The sequence below is a fragment of the Terrapene carolina genome, unplaced genomic scaffold (assembly GCF_002925995.2).
Source record: "Terrapene carolina triunguis isolate 2854851 unplaced genomic scaffold, T_m_triunguis-2.0 Scaffold198, whole genome shotgun sequence".
Classification (NCBI taxonomy): domain Eukaryota; kingdom Metazoa; phylum Chordata; order Testudines; family Emydidae; genus Terrapene; species Terrapene triunguis.
This window is the reverse complement of record NW_020664549.1, coordinates 1,259,674-1,281,468: the sequence shown is the minus strand read 5'-3', so window position 1 is coordinate 1,281,468 and position 21,795 is coordinate 1,259,674. Positions and strand designations below refer to the sequence as shown.

At 44.1% G+C, this 21,795-nt stretch overlaps 1 protein-coding gene across 1 annotated transcript; it reads right to left on the bottom strand.

Annotated features, from left to right (window-relative positions):
• Window positions 1–59: 59 nt before the first annotated feature.
• LOC112118376 (ETS domain-containing protein Elk-4) lies at window positions 60–14,083 on the bottom strand. Its single transcript, XM_024216657.2, has 5 exons — window positions 13,904–14,083; window positions 7,381–7,596; window positions 3,905–4,774; window positions 2,448–2,564; window positions 60–198 (listed from the first exon to the last, which is right to left on the bottom strand). Exons 2-5 carry the CDS (start codon window positions 7,585–7,587, stop codon window positions 100–102), a joined length of 1,293 nt encoding a protein of 430 aa, XP_024072425.1. The 5' UTR covers window positions 7,588–7,596; window positions 13,904–14,083; the 3' UTR covers window positions 60–99.
• Between the last annotated feature and the right edge of the window lie 7,712 nt (window positions 14,084–21,795).

Here is a 21,795-nt window from a genome sequence, read left to right as displayed (position 1 = left end):
ATCTGGGTGGAATTATAAATTGTTCATTTTAAAATGGATTACATTGAATGTCATCTCTTTCCGTTGTTCCCCAATTTGTCCTTTCCAGGAGTTCATGTGCTATGTCTTCTGCAGATCTGGGGAAAACGGCCCAGGGGTGGAGGGTCCATCCAGTCCAGACAGAGTAAATGGCCCATGGCTGCTCAGTACTGATGGAAACTAAGAAACAAAACAGAGAGTTAGAGTTGTTGTTTTTATTTTAGTTTCTTTGTTCTCATGACTCAAGATCTCTCCACAATAAGTTCTACAAAGAGCCCAAAAGGCTTTGAAAAAGCTCATATGGATTCCTCCACTACCAAGGGCTTTTACAGATCATCATCTGGCAATGGAAACTTTAATTGCCAATGCATCCAGGTGTCCCTGAACCCCAGCATTACTATCAGTGTAGCTGCAACAGACACAGTGATTAAGTTTATAAGTTAGATTCAGACTTTAAGGCCAGAAAGGATCATCATGATCAGCTAGTCTGACCTCCTGCACATCGCAGGCCACAGAACCTCGCCCACCCACTCCTGTAAGACACACACAACCTCTAGCTCTGGGGTTCTCAAACTGTGGGTTGGGACCCCAAAGTGGGTCACGATCCCGTTTTAATGGGGTCACTAAGGCCGGTGTTTGCCCTGGGCCCTAGCAAGTCTGAAGCCCAAGCCCCACCGCCCGGGGCTGAAGCCCAAGCCCCACCGCCCGGGGCTAAGGTTACATGCCCCCCGTCCAGGGCAGAAGCCCTTGGGCTTCAGCTTTGGCCCCCCACCCAGGGTGGCGGGGCTTGGGCGGGCCTGGTCTACGGTCCCACCTCCTGGGGTCGTATAGTAATTTTTGTTGTCAGAAGGGGGTCACAGTGCAAGGAAGTTTGAGGACTGCTGCTCTAGCTATGTTACTGAAGTCCTCATATCATGATTTAAAGACTTCAAGTTACAGCGTATCCACCCTTTACAGTAGTTTAAACGTGCAAGTGACCTGTGTCCCATGCTGCAGAGGACAGCGAAAACCCCCCAGGGTCTCAGCCAATCTGATTCAGGGGAAAATTCCTTCCCGACCCCAGACATGGCAATCAGTTAGACCCTGAGCATGTGAGCAAGACCCAGAAGCCAGACATCTTGAAAAGAAGTCTCTGTAGTAACTCAGAGCGCTCCCTATCTACTGTCTGGAGATATTTGTTACTAGCAGTCGCAGATCGGCTACATGCCATCCTGTTGGGATCCTGGAAGTGGGTGGGTGGAGCCCACTGCTAAAGACCTCCCCCAGCCTAAGGGGAGGAACCACAAAGTCCCAGATCTCAATTAATTACGGGGGACAACTAAAGATATAACTGGTACAGGAGTGAGGTCATAGGGGTAAACAAAGGGAACCTGACGAGGACACAGAGCAGAGAACCCCGGACAGTGCTTACTGCTCCATCATAGGCAGTCTCATCAGACCATACCCTCCATAATCTTATCAAGATCAGTCTTGAAGCCAGTTAGGGTTTTTTTGCCTCCACTGCTCCCCTTGGAAGGCTGTTCCAGAACTTCACTCCTCGGATGGTTAGAAACCTTCGTCTAATTTCAATCCTAAACTTGTGGATGGCCAGTTTATATCTGTACCGAGCAAAGCCTTTATCCCAACTAATAAAATAATCACAGTTCTATGACTCTTTAATGCAAGTACCAGCACAGCAGAACAAGCATTCCACACTGTGCCTCAATATTATCCGCAGGTATTTAGACAGTAGGGAGTCCAACTGTTCTGCAGATACACTCATGTAAGCTACTCCCTTCATCTCCATGGAGATGTTAAGTTCATAACACAAAGATGGCCAGTAAAATGTCACTGTTCATTTTCACAGAATCAAGCAGCAGATGTGCTTAACCCAGTTCCATTTAATAGCAACAAGTACCAATTTGTGTTCATATGTAGTTCATTTAAAAAAAAAAATATCCATTTAAAAAACAACAACAATGAAACTGACAGAATTTCCAGTCCATTGCAATAGAATGGTGCAGAATCCAGGGTCCATGCAGCAAAACTGTGGTCCAGGTTGTCACAGGCCTAAACAATAGGAACACTCTCCCTCTCCCAACACTATGAAGATTGCATTAGTGTATTTCAGGAGAGAAAGATGTAATTAACAAAGTGTTATATCATTGTTACTTATATTATAACATTGTTACTTATGCTGACATACAATTATGGCTATGGAGTAACAAATTGCCACATCTGGTGAAGTCTCAACTAATGAATCTACAATTTGATAGTTATTGGCGATTTATGACCTTACTGTTGATTAAATGGCAAATATTTTTGGCATAATCTTGCAGTAAAATTTTTAGACCAACCCTACCCCTCACATTTCCACAACGTGCGCTGAGAAGGCAGTCAGAAGTGGAGCTCAGAAGTGGACAGGCACGGCTAGTCTTGTTGGAACTTACCTGAAAAAGGGTGTTAGCACCTTGCAATCTTGCTGGACTGAGAGGAGCTACTGGACTGAGCGTGCTCCAGAAGTGAATACTCGAGAACAAGGGGCTTGGGGTCAGCAAGATGGGAGTCTAAGAGAGATACAAAACACAGTCATTTATGTTACAGGTTATTACATCTAGTCATTCTTAGCACTTGTACACTTAGGCCAAAGTTCTCAAACCCTAGCTGCCAGCAGTTAGCTATCTAATTCCATATGAAAGAAACAAAACAAAAAAAGGCCTGATTTTCAAATGTGTTGAGCATCTGCAGCTCCCACTGACTTCCAAAGGGATTTGCGGGTGCTCTACGCTGCTGAGAAATCAGGCCAATTATTTCTGTCCCTACATATACACTTTAGTGTAGGTACCTAGGTCAGAAAACGTTGTTCTTAGCACCTATGTAGTTCTTTACAAAAAAAAAATCAAGGCGCCCATAGGAGGCAGGAATTAACCTAATTTTACAGGAGAAACGAGTAGAGGCACAAAGGTGACATGACCAGGCTCCTGGCTGCCTGCTCTAATTGGGATTCAGTGCACAGTATCCTTAAGCTGATATTTCCAAAACCACCGAAGAGATTAAAATTAAAGGGAATTTGAACATCCAAATGCCCGAGGTGGCACAGAAAACCTCAGCCATAGATCAGAAATAACTAGTGTCCTACTTAGGCACATTCTCTAGATTTTCCATGTATCGCCAACAACTACTGTATATTGGCAAGTCCTACCAAGAATGGTTAAGTAACAGTGCAATGGTTCTCTCTCCCACATCTTCAGCAGTTTGTGCTTCCAATACTGTGAATTTAGGGAAAGCACCTAACTTCAATTTACTAATAGGAAAGAGATTAAAACCAACCAGAACAATGTAACAACCAGATTCAGAGCTCTTTGGATATTTTGCACATTTTCCCAAGAGATGTGAAAGCCAGGTTTTCCATAGAAGAGTAACACCCATATTATGCTGCCACTCAGCCTCCTTTTTGTTGAAAGTAGCTTCCTACTGGATAAAGTGAAGGAACAGTTAGGCTGAGGTTTCCACATTTCTCTATTAAATCATCTAAAACACAAATGTTTTTAAGTCTGTCTGAAGTGCCTCATGACATGGCCCTGGAGCGAGAACACTGAGTCACCTTCAAAGTATTTTTAATCGTGCCTCCTATACAAATGATTTAACAACAGAGGCAGCTGGGTACCCCAGTTTGTCTTCCTCCATAGTCAAAGAACTGCTGAGCACTTTTCAAATAGGATGCCAGTAACACTGGTCATTTATGTTCCAGAATAGATTTCTATTTTAAAAGAGGCAGACACACCTCCCTTCAGGAGTCCAAACACAACCATTGCCGTTGGCTACTCATTTTTCAACCTGCCCTCCCTTACTGTTGTCAAGCCCAACCGATGCTGTTAATAGAAACAAGAGAAGGGAACAAGGTTACCTGTGAAAAAAATGCTGGAGTAAGAGAAGCAGTAGGGAGAGAAGGGCTTAGTATCCCCAGTGGGCTTGGATCACTGCCTGTAATGACAAGAGTGGGAGCTAGCTCCAGCCCTTTGGGTTTTTTAGCTCTGGAGAGGTGATTGGCAAGATCCTTCTCTAGCACAGACAAATCGTGCTCTCTGAGCTCTGGTGATAGGTGCTGAGGGTTCTGAGACTGCTCCAACTGCTGAGAAGCCACCGACTCTATGTCCGTGTCAATGTCCAGGTCAGGGTTAGAACTCAAGGGTGGTGAAGGGGGTGTGGAAGGAACCTCCAGAGTGGGAGAAATGGAAGATGCAGGTGGTGTTGGGGTGAAGGTGGTGGTGAAGTTTGGCAAAGGGGCTGGAGCTTCAGTGGGAGTTAATTTTGGTGGAACTAGAGTCTCCAAGGTCTGGAGAGTTTCTTCTGATTCTATAGGAAGAGTGGAGGCAAGGGGTGCAACTGCAGGCCTTTTGGAGGGCATGGTCACAAACTTTATGACTGAAGGTGTCAAATCCTGAGCAGGTTTTTTCTCCACCAGTTTCTCAGCTGGATTCTCAATCTTGACCGACCTGAAGAGCTTCACACCAGAGGAGTTCAGGGAGTTCAGAGTAAAAGAAGAGTACAGGCCTGAATGGATATAGTCATTGCGGCTGGATGATTTAGCACAGGTCTGGGGCTTCTCTTTCACACCGTTTTCCAGGTCCTTCGGAGCACTGCTGACTTCTGCAAAGCCAGCCATCACTGGGTCTCCCTCAATCCTGCCCACCATCAGTGGAGCAATATTCAAAATCTCCGGATAAGAAACAAACTTGTACACAAACTTCTGACCATTCACTTTTTTGATGATATTCTGTGGGTAGAGAAAATAATTTTCCATCATTCCACCTACTAATTTTCTTGCTACAGACGCTCCCCAAAACTGACTAATGCGTAGGTGGCATCTTTACTTCAGTAGGAAAATTTTTTCACTTTTATGAGCATTAGGATTCCAACAACTTAAAAAATACCCACCAAAACTATTATTTCTAAAATACCCCAACCAAAAAACAAGCAAACCTCACCTGAAATGCATTACCAGCAGGGTGGATTTGATTTAAATCATGATTTAAATCACTAGTCAGGAAGACTCGATTTAATCCTGGTTTTCTACATAAAAGTGCATTTTTTTTGGTTGTTATAACCTTAATACATATTCTTCACAACTCAGAGATAGATGTAGGTTTCATTTTTAGAAGGTACACACTATACATTTTTAAACAGTGATTTATTTTGAAAACTTTTCAGATTAGTTTTACAGCTATATCAGAAAATGAACAATTGTTTGGTTATTTGATTTACCAAAGGTAACCGAAGCAGATATTTATGAAGTCACTGGGAGGTGAACTATCTCCAATTCAACAGGTCAATCATTAATATTTGGAGGATTTTCTTGCCATGCTGTATTAGGAGGAGAACATCACCAGACAGATATTTAAATTGTTTTATTTAACTAAAACAACATTAAGTATTCTGGATTTTTTTTCCTTCAACAACAAATATAATATTTTAACAAAACAAGCATATGTCCCTCGCTTCTCACATTTATCTCCAGACTTCTTCTCCTTGTCCAGATCTATTCTGCTCCCAACAATCTTCTATTCATTGCACTTTTAGTGAGAGGTAAGGGATTGACTCTGTGTACACAAATTTGCAGAGGGACAATAGAGTTGAGGTCTGTTATTTCTCACCTCTTTACGTTATTTATTTATTTAAAAACATTTTTGCTGTTAACACGCATGTTACCTCTGGAGACACAAATCCACAGTTTGAGAACTGCAAAATTAAGCATCTCTGGTGGTATCGTCTAGGCTGAGCACTGAGTCCCATTGGGTAGATAGAAAGATTAACCTAAATAATCTATACAGAAGCCCCTGGAACCCCATAAAATTGGGTCCCTAATCTATGAACTATTGGAACTCATTTACAAAACTTTTCTTAAACATTACATGAATATATTGTCTCATACTACAGAATTAGATTTTATAATCCCTATTCCATGATGAGATACCTTTGAGCTATAACGTATCTTAATTAAAACTATCTTTAGATAAAATGCTTTTTGAGGAAAAACCTTATTAAAAAAATCCAATTTAAATAAAAAAAAATACAACTTTTTTTTAAATCATTGATTTTTATCCACCCTGATTACAAGCAAGGACCTTAAAGCTACGCAGCAATTTTTTTTTAGTCTCATAATAAAAAAAAAGCACAACTAGCAACAACAAACAGATGCAGATAACGTCACCTGTCACCAGCATCAAGGTCAAAATCAAAGAGTCTAGTACACAGCAGGTAATCACAAACTTAGGCTCCAATCCTGCAAATACGCATCTTAACTGATGTCAGCAGAACTACTCACGTGCAGAAGTGTTTGCAAGATCAGGGCCTGAGTATTCAGAACAGACCACACTTATTTGAATAAGAGGTTATAATAAAAGCAAAAGATATGGGCAAGATGAAGTATTCAGCAGAACAGTATGCTAAACAGCAGCCAAACTATCCCCCTATGCAGCATTTGTTGCTACTTATTTTTGTATGTATTGAAAAGAATACACGAACAGTTTTGGTCTAAATGGATTCGTATTTATTGTACAGCTACCTACTACCAACTAAGATTTTTTAACACAAGAACAGATTAAGGAAACTGTGCAGTCCTGGTAACAATAAATTCTGAGCAACTGACTAACAGTTAGCTCAGAAACTGTATGTTATTTTCTTATCTTAAACACCCACATAATAAGAGTTGTGGGATAAACCACTTATTGAGAGGTTACTGAAATTATGGTCACTACCCGTTTCTAATTCTAATTCAGCTCCTTCAAGCCTTTCGTCAATGCCTTGGTGGTGTCAGAGCATCTGCGACTTTCAAAAGGTAACAAGAAGTAAATTCATTCGCTACACAAGAGAAGTTTCTCTGCGCTTCATTGACGCATTCTCTACTGTAGAGGTGCAGATTTATACTGAGCACAAGAAGAAGGAAAAAAATAAAAGGATTTTGGGCTACTTTGGAAACCTGTTTTTGTACCAGCCACTTTGTAGAAACAGTTGCAAGAAAGATCTGAAGTAGAGAGAGGGACACAAAATTCTCATAGTTATTAGCAAGATTTTAATTAGTTTTGAACATTCAAGACTTTAAACCCTTTTGAAGTAGACACCTGTTTTTGTGGACTATTAATAAAGGAGTGTGTGATACAAGTAAGTTAAAGAGGTGATATTTCACAGGAAGCTCTCTGGAATCTCTGAACAATTAGAACAGTAACGCTGTGGCAGGGGGAACCTTTTGTCACACCTCACCTAAGCCAAAGACAGAACTGACATCTATCTTCTTGAAGAGAATGAAAAAGGAAACAAAGCTCATTAGGCGGAAGCTGGGTGTAAGGGGGATAAGATGTGAGATGGACTAATGGGAATTGTTACCTTCACATAGTAGTATCTGAGAGCTCGGCTGAGTTTGTCATAGTTCATGCTGGGCTTGTTCTTGCGGATTCCCCAAAGCCGGGCCACCTCCTCTGCCTGCAGCAATTTGAACTCTCCGTCGTTGGAGGTCCAACAGATGATATGTTTGTTCTGAGGCTCCTGGAGGAGTTGGAGGAGGAACTGCCACAAGGTGATCGTACTGTCCATAGCAGTGAGCTGAAATGCAGAAGGGTAGAGATCAGATAGGCAAAGGGTTATGAACTGTACCATTTCCTACATCTCACCAGGACAGGAAGGGAGCAAGGATGTTATTTCCACAGGAGTCAAAAATTATTAGTCACCAGTCGTGGAAGACATTCCCTGCAGAATGACAGCCTAGAAGCCGGCTGCCATCGTCTCCTCCCACATCACAGTCTTTTTCACAAGGTCTATATTTAGCCGCATTTAACTAAATCAGGTCACTTTGGGAAAGTCACACTGAATCATTAGCGAAAAAAGATTTCTAAACTGCTCTGTGCTCACCCACTTCTGGCTTTGTGTTGCCTCATGAAAACCAGTGCAGGTGCAGCAGTGTTAAAGAGCGCCTTCTCCCCTCCCACAAACTCCAGATCTTTCTTCGAAAGGAAAGAGATGGCTGGTCAAGTCCCTCCAAAGCAATTACAATTAGCAGGAATTAGAGAGACAAACACTGATACTGCAGCATAGTTCATTCTTCCTTTGGGCATTCAGAGCCTCTGTTACCTCCTATGTATGGAAAAGTCTCTCAATCCCAGTGCACTAGTCCCCATTCTCTCCTCACTCAAATCCCACAAATTGGCTCTTCCCCAACCTTTTGAGAGGGTGAGAAAACAGGGAAGAAAATAAAGATCCAAATGAATACCTATTGCATCTTGTCCTATCTGTGTGTCTGTCTTTTACAGTGCAAACTCCTAGGGCTAGGGCCCCGGTCAGCTCTGAACACATCACTGGCACTTCAATCATGACTGTATAGGTAAATATACAGTCCAATATACTTCCTAGTGCTGTCTACACCAGGGTTAGGTCAGCTTAACTACGGTGCTCAGGGATGCGGTAAAATTAACTTTACTTTCTTCTATGGGTAGATGTGAATTTAAGCCGATATAGCTACACTGCTATAACTCCCCGAGGGGACGCTCTTATTCCAGCATAGCAAAGCCTTTTTTCCCCTGTTTGGCTCACATTGCTTTGGAAGGAATTTAAGATAAACCAAAAAGGCACTTTTATTCCAGAATGGAGAGTCATAGTTATACTGGTATATTGGTTTAACTATACCAGTAGTAACTGTTGGCTTGGCTACATGGGAAAATACCATTATACAGGCAAACCTAAGGGTATAGTTGTGTAACAAAGCAAATGAATCAGACAAAAGATAAACTATCATTCATGTGTAGGCATTGTACTCCAAGTGGTTCTTGAGCAAGGTGAAACTGTGCCAGGATTCTCCAAGATGCAGGTTACGTGCATTGGTAAGTTTAGGATTCAGTTGGGGCTGCCAGTGAAATAAAAGGCTTTGGTAATGATTTCATTACTACCTGGCACATACCCACCCACGGGCCAGAAGACAACCCCTGCCTAAGGAAGACAGCAGGCAGTCTACATGTCCGAGTGTCAGATTTTAGTCAGTCCTGTAAATGGATTACAGCTGACAGCTTACACAGGGCTCAACATTCCTACTTAAAGTAGGTGCCTCAGGGCAGGTACTTTTTTGGGCAGGTCGTAATTCAGTTCATCTATTTTTGAAGTGTACCTGCCCAAAGAAGCACTCTCTCTCCCTTCTCCCAGAAGGGCTAAGTGAGAGAGAGCACAAATGGAGTACCAAGAGAGTAAAGCAGCACTTCTCTGCCCCTAGAAGAGAGGAAAGTTGTTGTTGTTTTTTCCCCTTAGAATGGTAAAATTAAAGATAGGCAGACAAAACAGAAAAGACAAAGGGACGAGTGAAAACAGGAAGTGAAAAAATAGGAGAGAAAGCACTAAAGAAATTAATGAGGATAAAGGAGATATGCTAGTGAGATGTTGAATCCCTATGGACAATACCTGCAGCTCCAATACACTGGAAAGGGAAGCAGGTGTTAATGGCTTATCTACATGTAACGAGTTTAACCAGGCAGATATTTGATTAGCACAGTTCTTAAAAAGTAATATCCAGTTATCACTAATTCTTTCATATAAATACTTCTAAGCCTCAGGGAAATGGATTCTCCTGCATTACTGCTCTTAATGTTTTATCTCATGTACAAGTTTATTCATTTTACCTGGAACAAAGTAAGGACCTTGGTGCCTATTATATGTGGGACACCATCTCCATGCTAGTCCATAAGGTCACTATCTAGCTACTTGCATCTTCACCCCCCACCCCCACATCATTGTAGTATCTGAGCATCTCCCAAGTATTTCTCTCTCTATTATTATGATTCATTATTTGTACCACTGTAGTGCCTAGGTGGCCTAGTTACAGACAAGGACCCCATTGTGACAGGCACTGTACAGACATAGAACAAAAAGATGGTCCCCTTGCTCAAGAAGTTTACAATCTAAGTACAGACAAAAGACAACTTTACTGAAATGCAAGATGTACCAGAGCAACATCTAGACTTCTTCTGCCCGTATCAGCTAGTATTTTGATGGCAAGCCACAACTCAGCATTACACATTGCCTTTAAACTCAATAAGGCTTCCAGTTCAAACAGGCATTTGCCAGTAAAAGCCTGTCTGTTTACAATAAAAATTAAGGTAAGCAATTCACTGCAGATAGTAACTTAAACTGGAGACCTGGATTTCGACACTCCCAACCAAAAGCCTGAACAAAACAAAACACCTTGTTAGTGCTCAGGGAATATCCTTCAAATAACTTCTTCACTAAGTAAATGCTGAAATCCAAAGCCAAACTTCAAAAATAAAGAATTCAAAAATCCAGTCTTCTTATCTCTCTGGCTTCCATTGAACACTGGGTTTCATGCCAGACAGAAAAAACATGCCTGTTTTGCAAGAGAAACTATGGCCAGCAAGGCAGGAGGCACCTCTGAGGGCAAGACTGGAGGAGATACCCTTATGATAAGAGCTTGTCTATAATTTTCACCTTTCATGTTTTATCATTTGACAATTATGTCTACTTCAAACTCACACTGCACATGAGCCTCCAAGTCCATGTCTCAAAATTAAGTTGCAATTTTACACCAAAGATTTTTAGAACTAGAGGTGAAATATACATCCCCCCCAATAACTAGTCCATTTACCATCAACTAAATAAATATATCCTTGTCTTCTGTACCTTATACATTTCCATGGGAAAGTCTTGCTTGTTTCCAACACACACTGTAGGAAGATGAGCCATTGGTAACAATTTCAATAATGGGATCTCCTAGCCACTCTGGAATTGAAGACTACTGGACCAACATTGTTTTTCCAACACCCTTACAGGAAGCATGATTGAGACAATCTTCCGTGCTTGTTCCAATGTTACTGAAAACAGTTTTGTCTTGCCTAAACTAGCGTTTAAAACATTTCAATCCCTGTTCGGAGGTGACAAGTAGGGAGAACTCCTGTGATCAAGAATAATTTTCCATGCATTTCCTCCAGTTGTTGCAGTCATTCTGATCCACCAGCTTTCTTGGCTGGAGACGTCATAACTCCCCAATGAGATGAGTTACGTAGTCACAGGACCTAACTTTCATAGTTTGTTTCAACATGGTTGGAAGTCTGAATTTCCATGATCACCCTCACCCCACAAGGAGATACTAGACTTAAAGGGAGACATCACAGGAGTCATTTGAACTGAAATAGAAAACATTATAAACTAAATGCCTTTATCTGATGTGGAAAAGAAGACAATTATACTTTTTGTTTCCAGGATGTATTATAAAACCCCTATTTCTAAGGACACTCAGCTCTCAGTAAACTATACTTGTTTTCTCCTGGCCCACAGGCACAAAGACGGAAAAGTGGTTATCAGCTGCATATGAAATTAGCTGTGATATGCACATCTGCTAAAAGTAAAAGCATTCTTGTTTATGACTGAATGGGCAATTCTCTGTAGCATGCTGTCGAATGATCCCTGAACAAAAAAGGTTAAATGTTTGCATGTTGACCCTAACTTTATTATGAAAAGGAAGTCTCATTTAGGATGGAAAAGGTTTCCTTTAATAATGTTTATAGTACACATAGCCTGGTTGCTACGACAACAGGACAACTATTCTCTACAAACAGGAGCTAAGACCCTAAAAATAAACAGGCTGACCAAAATCGTGAACAGGCAGTTCAGTCAGGGAGTGTCAGCTTGTTATATGGATCATGTTTGTTTTGAATACATTAGGAAGATAAGTCAATTGTAACCACTCAAATCTGCACATAGTGAATGAGGCATGGTCTTGTGATTCGATCCCTTTACATTTCAGAAGCTACTATTTAACACCAAGATCTTGTACCCACACTTGAGTGGGAAGAGATCGAAAATGAAATTCAGGAATTAGCTCAGTGGAAGCAAAAAAATACATACCGTGAATGTAGTATGTACACATGTACTACACACATACCCAACAATGCACACGCTACTCAAACATAACATCATCTTGAACTTATATAATGCTTTCATCCAAGGCCCTCAAACTAATTTATCAAGATGGGTATCAGCCTCATTATACAGGTGAAAAAACTGAGGGGCAGACGCATATAAAAATTTGCCTATGATCACAAACAGACCATGGCAAACTTTGGAACAGAAACCATGGCCCTGCTCTAACTCACATCATCACATTGAGCCAAATAAGTAATAAGTACCAAATGGCAAAGGGTTTAAGTCTTGTAATTAAAATACTACATCAGAAAGGAAATAGTCCTAGTTTTAGAGAAAAGTGTTCCACTAAAAATGCCATGATAAAAAGGCTGAGGGAAGACTGCTGGATAGCTTTAAATCTGAGACTAGGCATTCATACAGTCACCACTGTAGAAGTGTGTGTTAATTAGGTATATCCTCATTTTCAATAACTGTATTACGTTAAAAAAAAAAAAAAAAGATTTAAAGCACTTCAAACAAGAAGAGAGAGAAAGGAAACTTCACGCCAGATAAAGGGAGAGCTTCCACCAATCATGAAACAACTGTGATAGTAGTGACACAGATCAAAGTCCTGAGGAGAACTACACCATTTCAAAGCTTTTAACAGAGTTGCTTTCATTTTCCAACTTCCTGGCAAACACACAGAAATCCCCTCCACCCCGAATCAAACCCCAACCTTTTCATACAAATAAAGCAAACACCCACCCAAAAAGAACAGTACCTTACTTGCCATTTAAAAATCAGTTTATGTTTCCACAAGTGTGCTAATATGAACCATGTGGGTGCTAAGACACATAAATGAACCCAATACAGAGTGTGTATGTTACTATAGATCTTTAGCTTTCTTTTCACTGTGACAGACACAAATTAAGCCACTTGCTACGTCCTCTTCGGAGAAGATTCAGACTAATCCCCAAGACACCCCATCCTCAAACTCATTCAGTGACACCACCACCTAAATTTGTTTATTTTTCCACCCAACCCCTACCAGCCATAAAAACATCCTGTTATGTCTGGCTCCTTCCTCCTACAGCCGCCCACTGCTGCTGCCCCATCTCCCAGCCAGGGTGGCAAGCTGGGGGGCGGGGGGAGAAGCAGTTTAGTGGGGTGCAGGAGAGGAGGGGAATGGGGAAAGAAAGAGGGAAAATGGGCAGTAGTAGAGGGCAAATTGAGTGCAGATCATGGGGTAATTGCTTGGGAAAGGGGGCTGGGATGCATGGGGTGACTGGGAGGGGCAGGAGGCACAAGCACTGGGCCAGAAAACGGGGCTAAGGGGGGAGATCAGAAAGAATGGGGCCAAGGTGCATGGGGTGACTTGAGGGAGCATATGGAGGAAGACTGTTGGGGTCCACAGGGTGACTCAGGAGGACCGGGCGTTGAGGAAGAGGGCTGGGGAGGGAGAGTCTTAGGGTCCAGGGAGTGACTAAGGAGGGGAGAGAGCTGGACTGGGAGGAACACAGGGGGGAGGGGGGATGCATGGGGGACTCAAGGGGAGGGGAATGGCTGGGGTACATGGGGGAGGCAAGAGAGGGGAAGTGTTAGGATCCATGGGGTGACTCAGAGGGACAGGATGGGGGGGAACACGGAGGGACTCGGGGGGTCATGGGCAGGATTGGGGGACATGGGAGGTGCACAGGGTGACTTGGGGGTCGGGGGCAGGACTGGGGAACACGGGGGGGTCAGGTCGCATGGGGTGACTCAGGGAAGGGGCAGGACTAGAGAGATATGGGGGGAGGAGGGGTGCACAGGGGACATGGGGGGTCGGGGCACATGGGGTGACTCGGGGCAGGACTGGGGGACACGGGGTCGGGGCGCACGGGGGACAGGACTACAGAGGTACGGGGGGTCGGGGCGCACGGGGGACAGGACTACAGGGGTACGGGGGGTCGGGGCGCACGGGGGGCGGGAAGTCCGGGGGGGGGTCAGCAGGGGCGGGGCCGGAGCCCGGACTCACCGAGGCGGAGCCCCCGCTCCCCGAGCGGCGCGGTCGCTGGCAGCGGCAGGTACCGGGCTCCCCTCATGGCCGGGGGCCCCCCTGTCGGGACGGGAGCCAGGCCCCCATCCCGGGCGCTGGAACCGAACCAGAGCGGAGGCGGCGGCGGCAGCGCGCTACATGGCGGGACACAGGGCACATTCGCTCACACGCGACACGGGTCCGTCCGGCCACCGTAAGCCACACTTCCGCCCCGGAGGGAGGGGCTGCAGACCAGACTAGACTTGGCCAATTACAGCTCGCCCCTTGGGGAACAACTGGCCTATGAAAAGCCTTGTTCCACCCCCTTCTCTGCAGAGCATTATGGGGAATGTAGTTCTTTGGAGGGGGGTGGCTCTAGTAGAGGCCAGCTGGACATGTGCCTAAGGACTGGACAGGGTGCTAACGCTGAGGGCAGACTGCTGGGTTCTCCGTCCAGCTGTTGGGCAGCATGCAAGACCCAGGAGGAGTCCTGGAGTGTCTGTTTAGATCCCCCAGTCACTGTATGAGCCTGGGCAAATTACAGCACCCACCCAGTGGGTGGTGCCCAGGCTCTCTATGTTCAGGGGTGTTGAGCACCAGCAGCTCCCTACTCCCACATCAGGAATGGGGGGAGGGGTGCTCAGCCTTTCTGAAAACCACACCAAAGGCCACAGCTGCTGAGAGTACAATATTAATAGGCATAAGAAAGCTGTCCTTGGTGGCCCTGGGGTTGCTTTTGCAAAACCAGAAGAATGATACTAGCTCATTTTAAAGAGGGAATGGATTTTGTTTCATTCATTACCAAGGGTAGTACGCTTTAGACTCCTTGGCGGAAAAAGCAGACAGGAACATTAAAATCACAAGTTGATGGTGCTAATGTTTTTACATACAAACTTACTTTAAAAACTCTCAGTGCCTACTGTAGCAGCCCCTGTTTTCACATGTACACAGTTACAGAGCTAAAGAAAAACATAAGAAGGTGAGGGAGAAAGGTAAGAGCAGGGCTGGCTTTAGGCCAATTCCACCAATTCCCCCGAATCGGGCCCCACGCCTAAGAGGGCCCCGTGCCCAGTTGCAGGGCCACCCATAGTGGGGGGGGCAAGTGGCAGAGAATCCCTTCCTTGACTAGAGGCGCCTTTTTAATTTTTACTCACCCAGCGGCGTTCCGTGTCTTCGGTGGCACTTTGGCGGCGGGTCCCTCACTCGCTCCGGGTCTTTGGCAGCAGTTTGGCGGCGGGTCCTTCAGTGCCACCGAAGACCCGGAGCGAGTGAAGGACCCACCGCCAAAGACTAGGAGCGCGGCCCGCTGAGTACAAGCCCCACGTGTTTTTTCTTTTTTTTTTTTTTTTTTTTTTTTAAGTCATGCCTGACGGGGCCCCGTCGAAACTGTTCGAATCAGGCCCCGCACTTCCTAAAGCCGGCCCTGGGTAAGAGACTGATAATGTCAGCCGAAACTAAGAATTTTTGAGGCAGAGAGGTATAGGGAAGCTATTGGAGATGACAGATGCTGAATAAAGGGTTCATCACAGGGGAGGAGGAGAGGAAAAGAGGCAAGGGATAGAAGATCAGTTTGGGAAAGGAAGAAGCGAATTTTTATGAAAGAAACATGAGCAACTCCATGAAAGATTTTAAAAAGCCCTAGCAAGTGCACTTTTGAAGCATGTGATTAAGTAAGTGTCAAGTAGAGTTGTTCAAAGGGATGATGCACTAACAGAGGGGAGGTAGCATTCTCCCCAAGCCGGAATACAGGAAGCTGACTTTAGGGCATAAAGAAGGAAAGCTCAATAAGCAAGGTGAAAGGAGATCAAGTCACATATGACAGCATGAGCAGTGGAATGAGTACAGGCCTACATGGGAAACACTGTGGAGGGAGTGAAGGCCATAATGTGAGGACAGAAGAGATGCAAGAAAAGAAGAAAGTTTCAGGATTAAGTCTACAGTCCATGGAGCGGAATGGGAGAGCGTGTGCTGCGATTGAAGAGGATCTTGCCCAAGAGAATTGCTTCCGTCCTTGAGGTGCTTTGTTTGAAGAAAGCAGAAGTGAAGTCACAAGTGTGTGGTCAAGAGAAACTGAAGAGGCGGGAAAGGGGAAGCCCTTGAAAGTGGTAAAATATGAGTGGAGTATCAGCATGAAAATAGTGAAGGTTAAAAGATAAGAGCAGCAGAAAAGATCCTGAACAGTGATAAAAGAGCAGAAGTTCAGGCCCTGAGCCACAGAGGGTTCCATAAAGGGGGAGTTTTGCTAAAGCTAGGAGCTCCAATCAGACAGTGTCACTTTTCTCACTAACTCTCACTTCACTGTACTCTGCTTTTGAAAGTCACTGTCTGTGCTACTGAGAGAGGTTTATAAGCAAAATATTTCCTCCTTGAGGAATGACACTGCGGTTCTTTTCAGTCATTAGGGAACACAGTAGAGTTTGGCCACTATATTATATAAGAAATACATTTTTAAACCCCCCCCCCCTCCAGAAATCTATTTCTTATGTAAGAATATCAGGTTCCCCAACCTTTCTAGACAGCTTTCTGTTCTTGTATATGGTTCACTCAACCTACGGTGCTAGAACATGCACTGCTTTTCAGTATCCTGAGACTCCATTTTTATTAACACGCCATTCCTTTAAAAGGGAAGTTAGGAGACTACGCACTGCACTCCATGGGGAGCCCTAATTCATGGGAAAGCTCATTAAAACAGCCCACCCACACACTGTCGGGACACAGAGCAATTGATCTTCCAGGGTCAGACATTGAAGGATTAGCTGCTGACTGCTTTGCCTTGGCTTAGAGACCCATTTTGATCAGCCTTCTACTTTACCACCTTATAAGCCTGGATAGGACAGATGCAGCTTGTCATACCCTCCTCAATGGGATGGTTTCATTTAGGCAATGAAGGCAGCAGATGAAATACAGAAATACAGAGGGGTTTGCACTCTTCCTTCCTCAAAATAGAAACAACAGCAGTAGTCCCAGCCCTCCATCACATTCCCACTCATGCCCAGCTGCAAAGAAAGCTTAAGCAGCACTTAGTTATGAAAGGGACTGATACCACATATGCCAGAACAGGCAGTTTCAAGTTTCCTGGATGCCATTTCACAGGGCATATTGTGCCCCTTCAGTCTTTTACTAAAATATTTTACCGTAATTACACCCATTAGGAACTCAGTCCTCCAAACCCAACTGAGCATAGGGGCAGGTTTTCAAGAGAGCACAGCACTCAAAAAATACAAGACATGGCCCATGATAAGTTTCACTTAGGCATTATCTTCATACCCCTTAATATGCTAAAAGCATTTGCTCAGCTCCTGGTTAAACAGGAACACTGCATGTTATACTTTATATTATTTCAACTGAGGTGAGCTATATGCCATTATCACTCCCCCTTCTTTGTTGGATCCATTTAATTCCTTACAATGGCTCTATAATAAAGTGAAGGAAGACATTTCTAGGTTGACAGTTGAAAGATGGGGGGGGGGGGAGAGAAGAGACAAGTAATCTTTTTGCTCATGTAAAACATCTTATTAGGAGGCAGTGTGGCCTAGTGGATGAGATTTGTCTGTGATTCAGGATACCTGAGTTAGGGTTCCTGCTCTGTCCCTTGAGCAAGTTACTTCCCAGCTCTGTGCTTCCGATTCCCCACCCTCCTTTTGTCTTGTCCATTTTTACTATAAACTCTTTGGAGCAGGAACGGTTACTATGCCTTAGGACAGCCCTTAGCACAATGAGTCCTGCTCTTTGCTGGAGCCTGTAGGAGCTACTCTACTATAGAAACAGTACAAGAGATCAGGATACTTCAGCCAAGAGAAGAGATGAAGTCTTTGGATAAACCATTCATAGCCACCCTCTGTATACTTCTAGTCTCGGTTTTGCAGTTTGTTCCATAGATTCTAGGACTGGAAGAGACCTTGAGAGGTCATCGAGTCCAGTCCCCACGCTGCTTCCTCTATTTACAACTTCTTCTCTTCATACACTGAAGAATATCCCTCCCCCCTTCAGATCCCTCTTGAAAAGCGGCACATGATCTGCCTGACAATATCTACATTAATTCACCTCAAACAGATATATATTTGTTTGGGACAGAGTAGGGGTCTGATTTTGCAATCCTTGCTCACGGAAGCAGTTCTACTGAAGTCAATTGAATTCCTCATGAGCTCCATTAGTTTATTCACAAATGTAAGGTCTGCAAAATTGGAACTCCTACATTGTGAGTTCCTGAAGGCGGGGACTGTATCCCCTCATTTGCTTGTACAGCACCAAGCATGGCTAACTGCTGCCAATTTGCAACCCCCATGATTGGTGCTGAAGGTTAATCTTTCATAACAGCCGAAATATCCAAACAAACCTACTAGAACTAAAAACAAAACTACATTAAATACAGATCCTCTCTCCTGGAAACTGGTAACTCACCCAGGTAGATCATCACATATACCCAACACAGTAGGAGTCATCTGAACAGAAATGGGATCCTAATACTGTGCCTAGCAAGACACTTGCATGGTGGAACAGGGAGATGCTGGACTCCATCTTTTCTAGTTCTTCTCTCCCCCCCCCCCCCCCCCACAGCTATTTTAGAAAGTCAAGTAAAGAAAGGAGAGGGTCAAAGTTTGTTCTGAAATGTACCATGACCCACTCAAAGTCTGCTGGCACTGTAACTTCTGCTTGCCACTGTGCTATTGATTGCATGGCTAGCTGGACTCCGCTTACTTCAGTGGTGTTACTCTTGATTTACACCAGTGAAATTAGAGACAGCCCCTAAGAATTCATTATTGGTGTGTGCTGCAGTAGCACATAATGACCCTAATCAAGGATTGACACCTAAGTGCTGGGCACTATACACAAGATTGCCACATGAAAATCAAGAGGCCCAGTTCTGATCTCTCTCTATGCAACTCTGTTGACTTCACTAGAGTTACTCCCAATTTTTAGCAGCATAAAATAGGATCAGGGTTGATTAGCAGAATCCACTCAGAACAAATAGTGTTAGAACCCTACAGGAAGGAGCATAAGTCCCATTAAAAAAATAACTATCAGTGACAGTATGTGCACATATGGACCAAAGAATCTGGATCTGTGGGGGGTAGGGGAAAGCAATGTCAGGAACGTCTCACCTCATTCATGAGTCTGACTTGGATATTACTGGGTTAGTGTCCTGCTTAGATGAGACTGGGGGAAATGGAGGCAGGGGGGGGCAAAGCAAGGTGGAGCAGGGAACAGGGCAGAGTTAAAAAAAATCATATGCAGAGAAGCTTAAAAGGAGCAGAAACAAAGTTTAATTGTTAAAGATTTATACTGGCATGATTGGGGCCCCTTGTGGAAGGCTTTGTAGAGAGAGTAAATAGTTGTCCCTGTCCAAAGAGCAATTCTAGAAAGACAAAATCCAGTAAGATCACTGCAGGAAAAATTTTTTTTTTTTAAAGCATTGACATATTAGAGAAATCTCACAGCAAGTTCCTGACTTCAGGACTATATGATCTTTGGCTGGGCTGGTTGAAGGAGAATCGTAGATGCAGGGGTAGCCAACACATTATGCAACAGCAGGTCAGGCACTTCAGCCCTAGCCTGTTCCATAATTCAACAGTGCCCTTTTAAGACAGCTTTTAACTCAGCAGCTGACTCGAACGAGAGAGCTGAAAATCTGCATATTTGGCAATTTTCTGAATGACCCTAAGAGTTTCATGCCTCACTAGCAAACACCACAATCCCAAGTAAAGGGGGGTGGGGGGAAGGAAAATCAGTCTCATTAACACAGTAAGGTTTCTCTCTAGAAAGAGTAGCACTCATTTAGGTCATCCTTAACTTTAAGCATGTGCTTAAGTGCTTTCCTGGATCACGGCCTTAGAGATTTTCTAAGGCACAAAGCTATTTATTGAAGCGCAAAGCTACAAACGCTAACTTCGCTATGCTGTACCTCAAGAGATCACAGTATCCCTTTCACCTCTACTATTCCTCCTGTGCACTTGTGCGGGCATGTTATTGCAAGCTACTCAGTCAGACACACAAAGGTGTTGAGTTCTGTGTAAATCTCAATAGCACAGAGGGCATGACATGAACTTTCAGTTCCAAAACAGCAAGCTGGTGACTAAGTAGGAAGTTTCAGTTGGTTTGTTCTAAGGATCACAACCAGGGGTGCTAGTTTGTGCATGAGGACTAGATGGTGCTAGTCATCAAGCGGTCAAGGTTCATAGCAGGAAACCCTATCCTAGCTGGATTCTGATCATCTTCCAACGTGGCTTGCAGCACACAAGAGAATGGCCAAGAGGCCTTGTGACACTATTACCTATAGTTAGGGCTCAACTTCCTACTTCAGGTGAACTCCAGACTCCAAGTGGCCACCTTCATAAAACTTCATCCTTCAAGTTGCATGTCATAGCATCGTGCGTTCACGGGGTGATGCAATATTATGACATCACTTTGCAAACATGTTTCCCAAAGGTCTTTCAGGATGCGTCTTAAGTGCCTTGGAAGCCTCTATACTGCAGGACTTCGGATAGCGTGGTCTAGGGTTGCCAACCATCCTGGAGTCTCCAGGAATTAAAGATGAATCTTTAATTAAAGACTGTCATGTGATGAAGCCTCCAGGAATAAGTCCAACCAAAACTGACAACCCTACGCGTGGTCAAGAGTCAGGTTGCTCCCATAAATATCTGGGGACATGGCAGCCACGACTCAGGGTCTGAAGGTGGCACCCTGAAGAGATGGCAGCTCCTGCCCCCACTATTTTCAGAACCTGCAGCAGTTTTGCCGTTTGGCTCCAAAATAACTTGTGTTGAAAACTAAAGCAATCCTATTTTTTTTTTGCCTAAGGCCATTAAGACTGCAACAAGCAGCACCAAAGCAGAGACAAAGATGATCTAGGCAAGGATAGTTTAAAAAGCCAAATTTTACTGCTGTCGGTGTCAAAAAGCTGGCCCATTTGTTGGCAGTTTCAGCAGAAGCCAAGGAGGCTGCATTCCTCTCACTGATGTTATTGTATTACAATAGCACCCAGAGGCCTTAAAGAGATCAGGACCCCCTGTGATGGATGCATACATATAGCAAGAGAATCCCTGCTCCTAAAGAACTTACAGTCTAAATAGACAAGACAGACATGGTAGGAGGGAAAACCGAGGGGTGAAGTGACTGGCCCAAGGTCACGCAGCAAGTCAGCGGCAGAGTCAGGAATAGCATTCAAGTCTCTGCACTCTGCCTCTACAGAAGGGACCCAACCAAGGCAGGGCTAAGGCCCTGTGAAGGGGGGCAACAGTTGAAGCTTGCACTGCTGCTGCTCATGCTGTACCTGCTCTATGACTGACTAGTCCCCTGAGCAGTTAGTGCTGCACTAAGATCATACCACATTTTTAATATTTTAAAATCACACAATTAATCCTGCATATTAATAAAAATAAATCTCTCCATGGCAGGGTTAGAGAGGCCTTCCATGAGCACTAGGTAGTTGGATCCACTCAAGACAACGATGGCCCCTGTTGTGATCACTCAACCTACACATACACCCTAATTGTGAGCGGGCATTCATGGAATGTCACCATCACCTATAACAAATGCTAACAGGAAAAGATGCAAAGGCAAGAGAGACCGAACTAGTCCAAACACAAGGGCTACTGATCTAACTCAAGGACTGTGTTAACAGCGTTCTTGGTGAACAAGAAAAGCGTGGAACTGAAAATCAGCAAGCCAAAATTGGTGTCAAACTAGGCCTAGCTGGTGGACAAAATAATGAAGGCAATGGGCTGTTCCACCCACCATTCCCTTTTTAGGTCCTTAAAGACTTGGGGAGAAAAGTTTCCCCATCCTAGCTGCCACTCCCACCATCTCCTGGGACCCCAGACTTCTTCCATCCTAATCCAGAGAAATATCCTGACCAGACTGGCCCAGAGAGAGGGAGCCAGATGAAAAAGTCA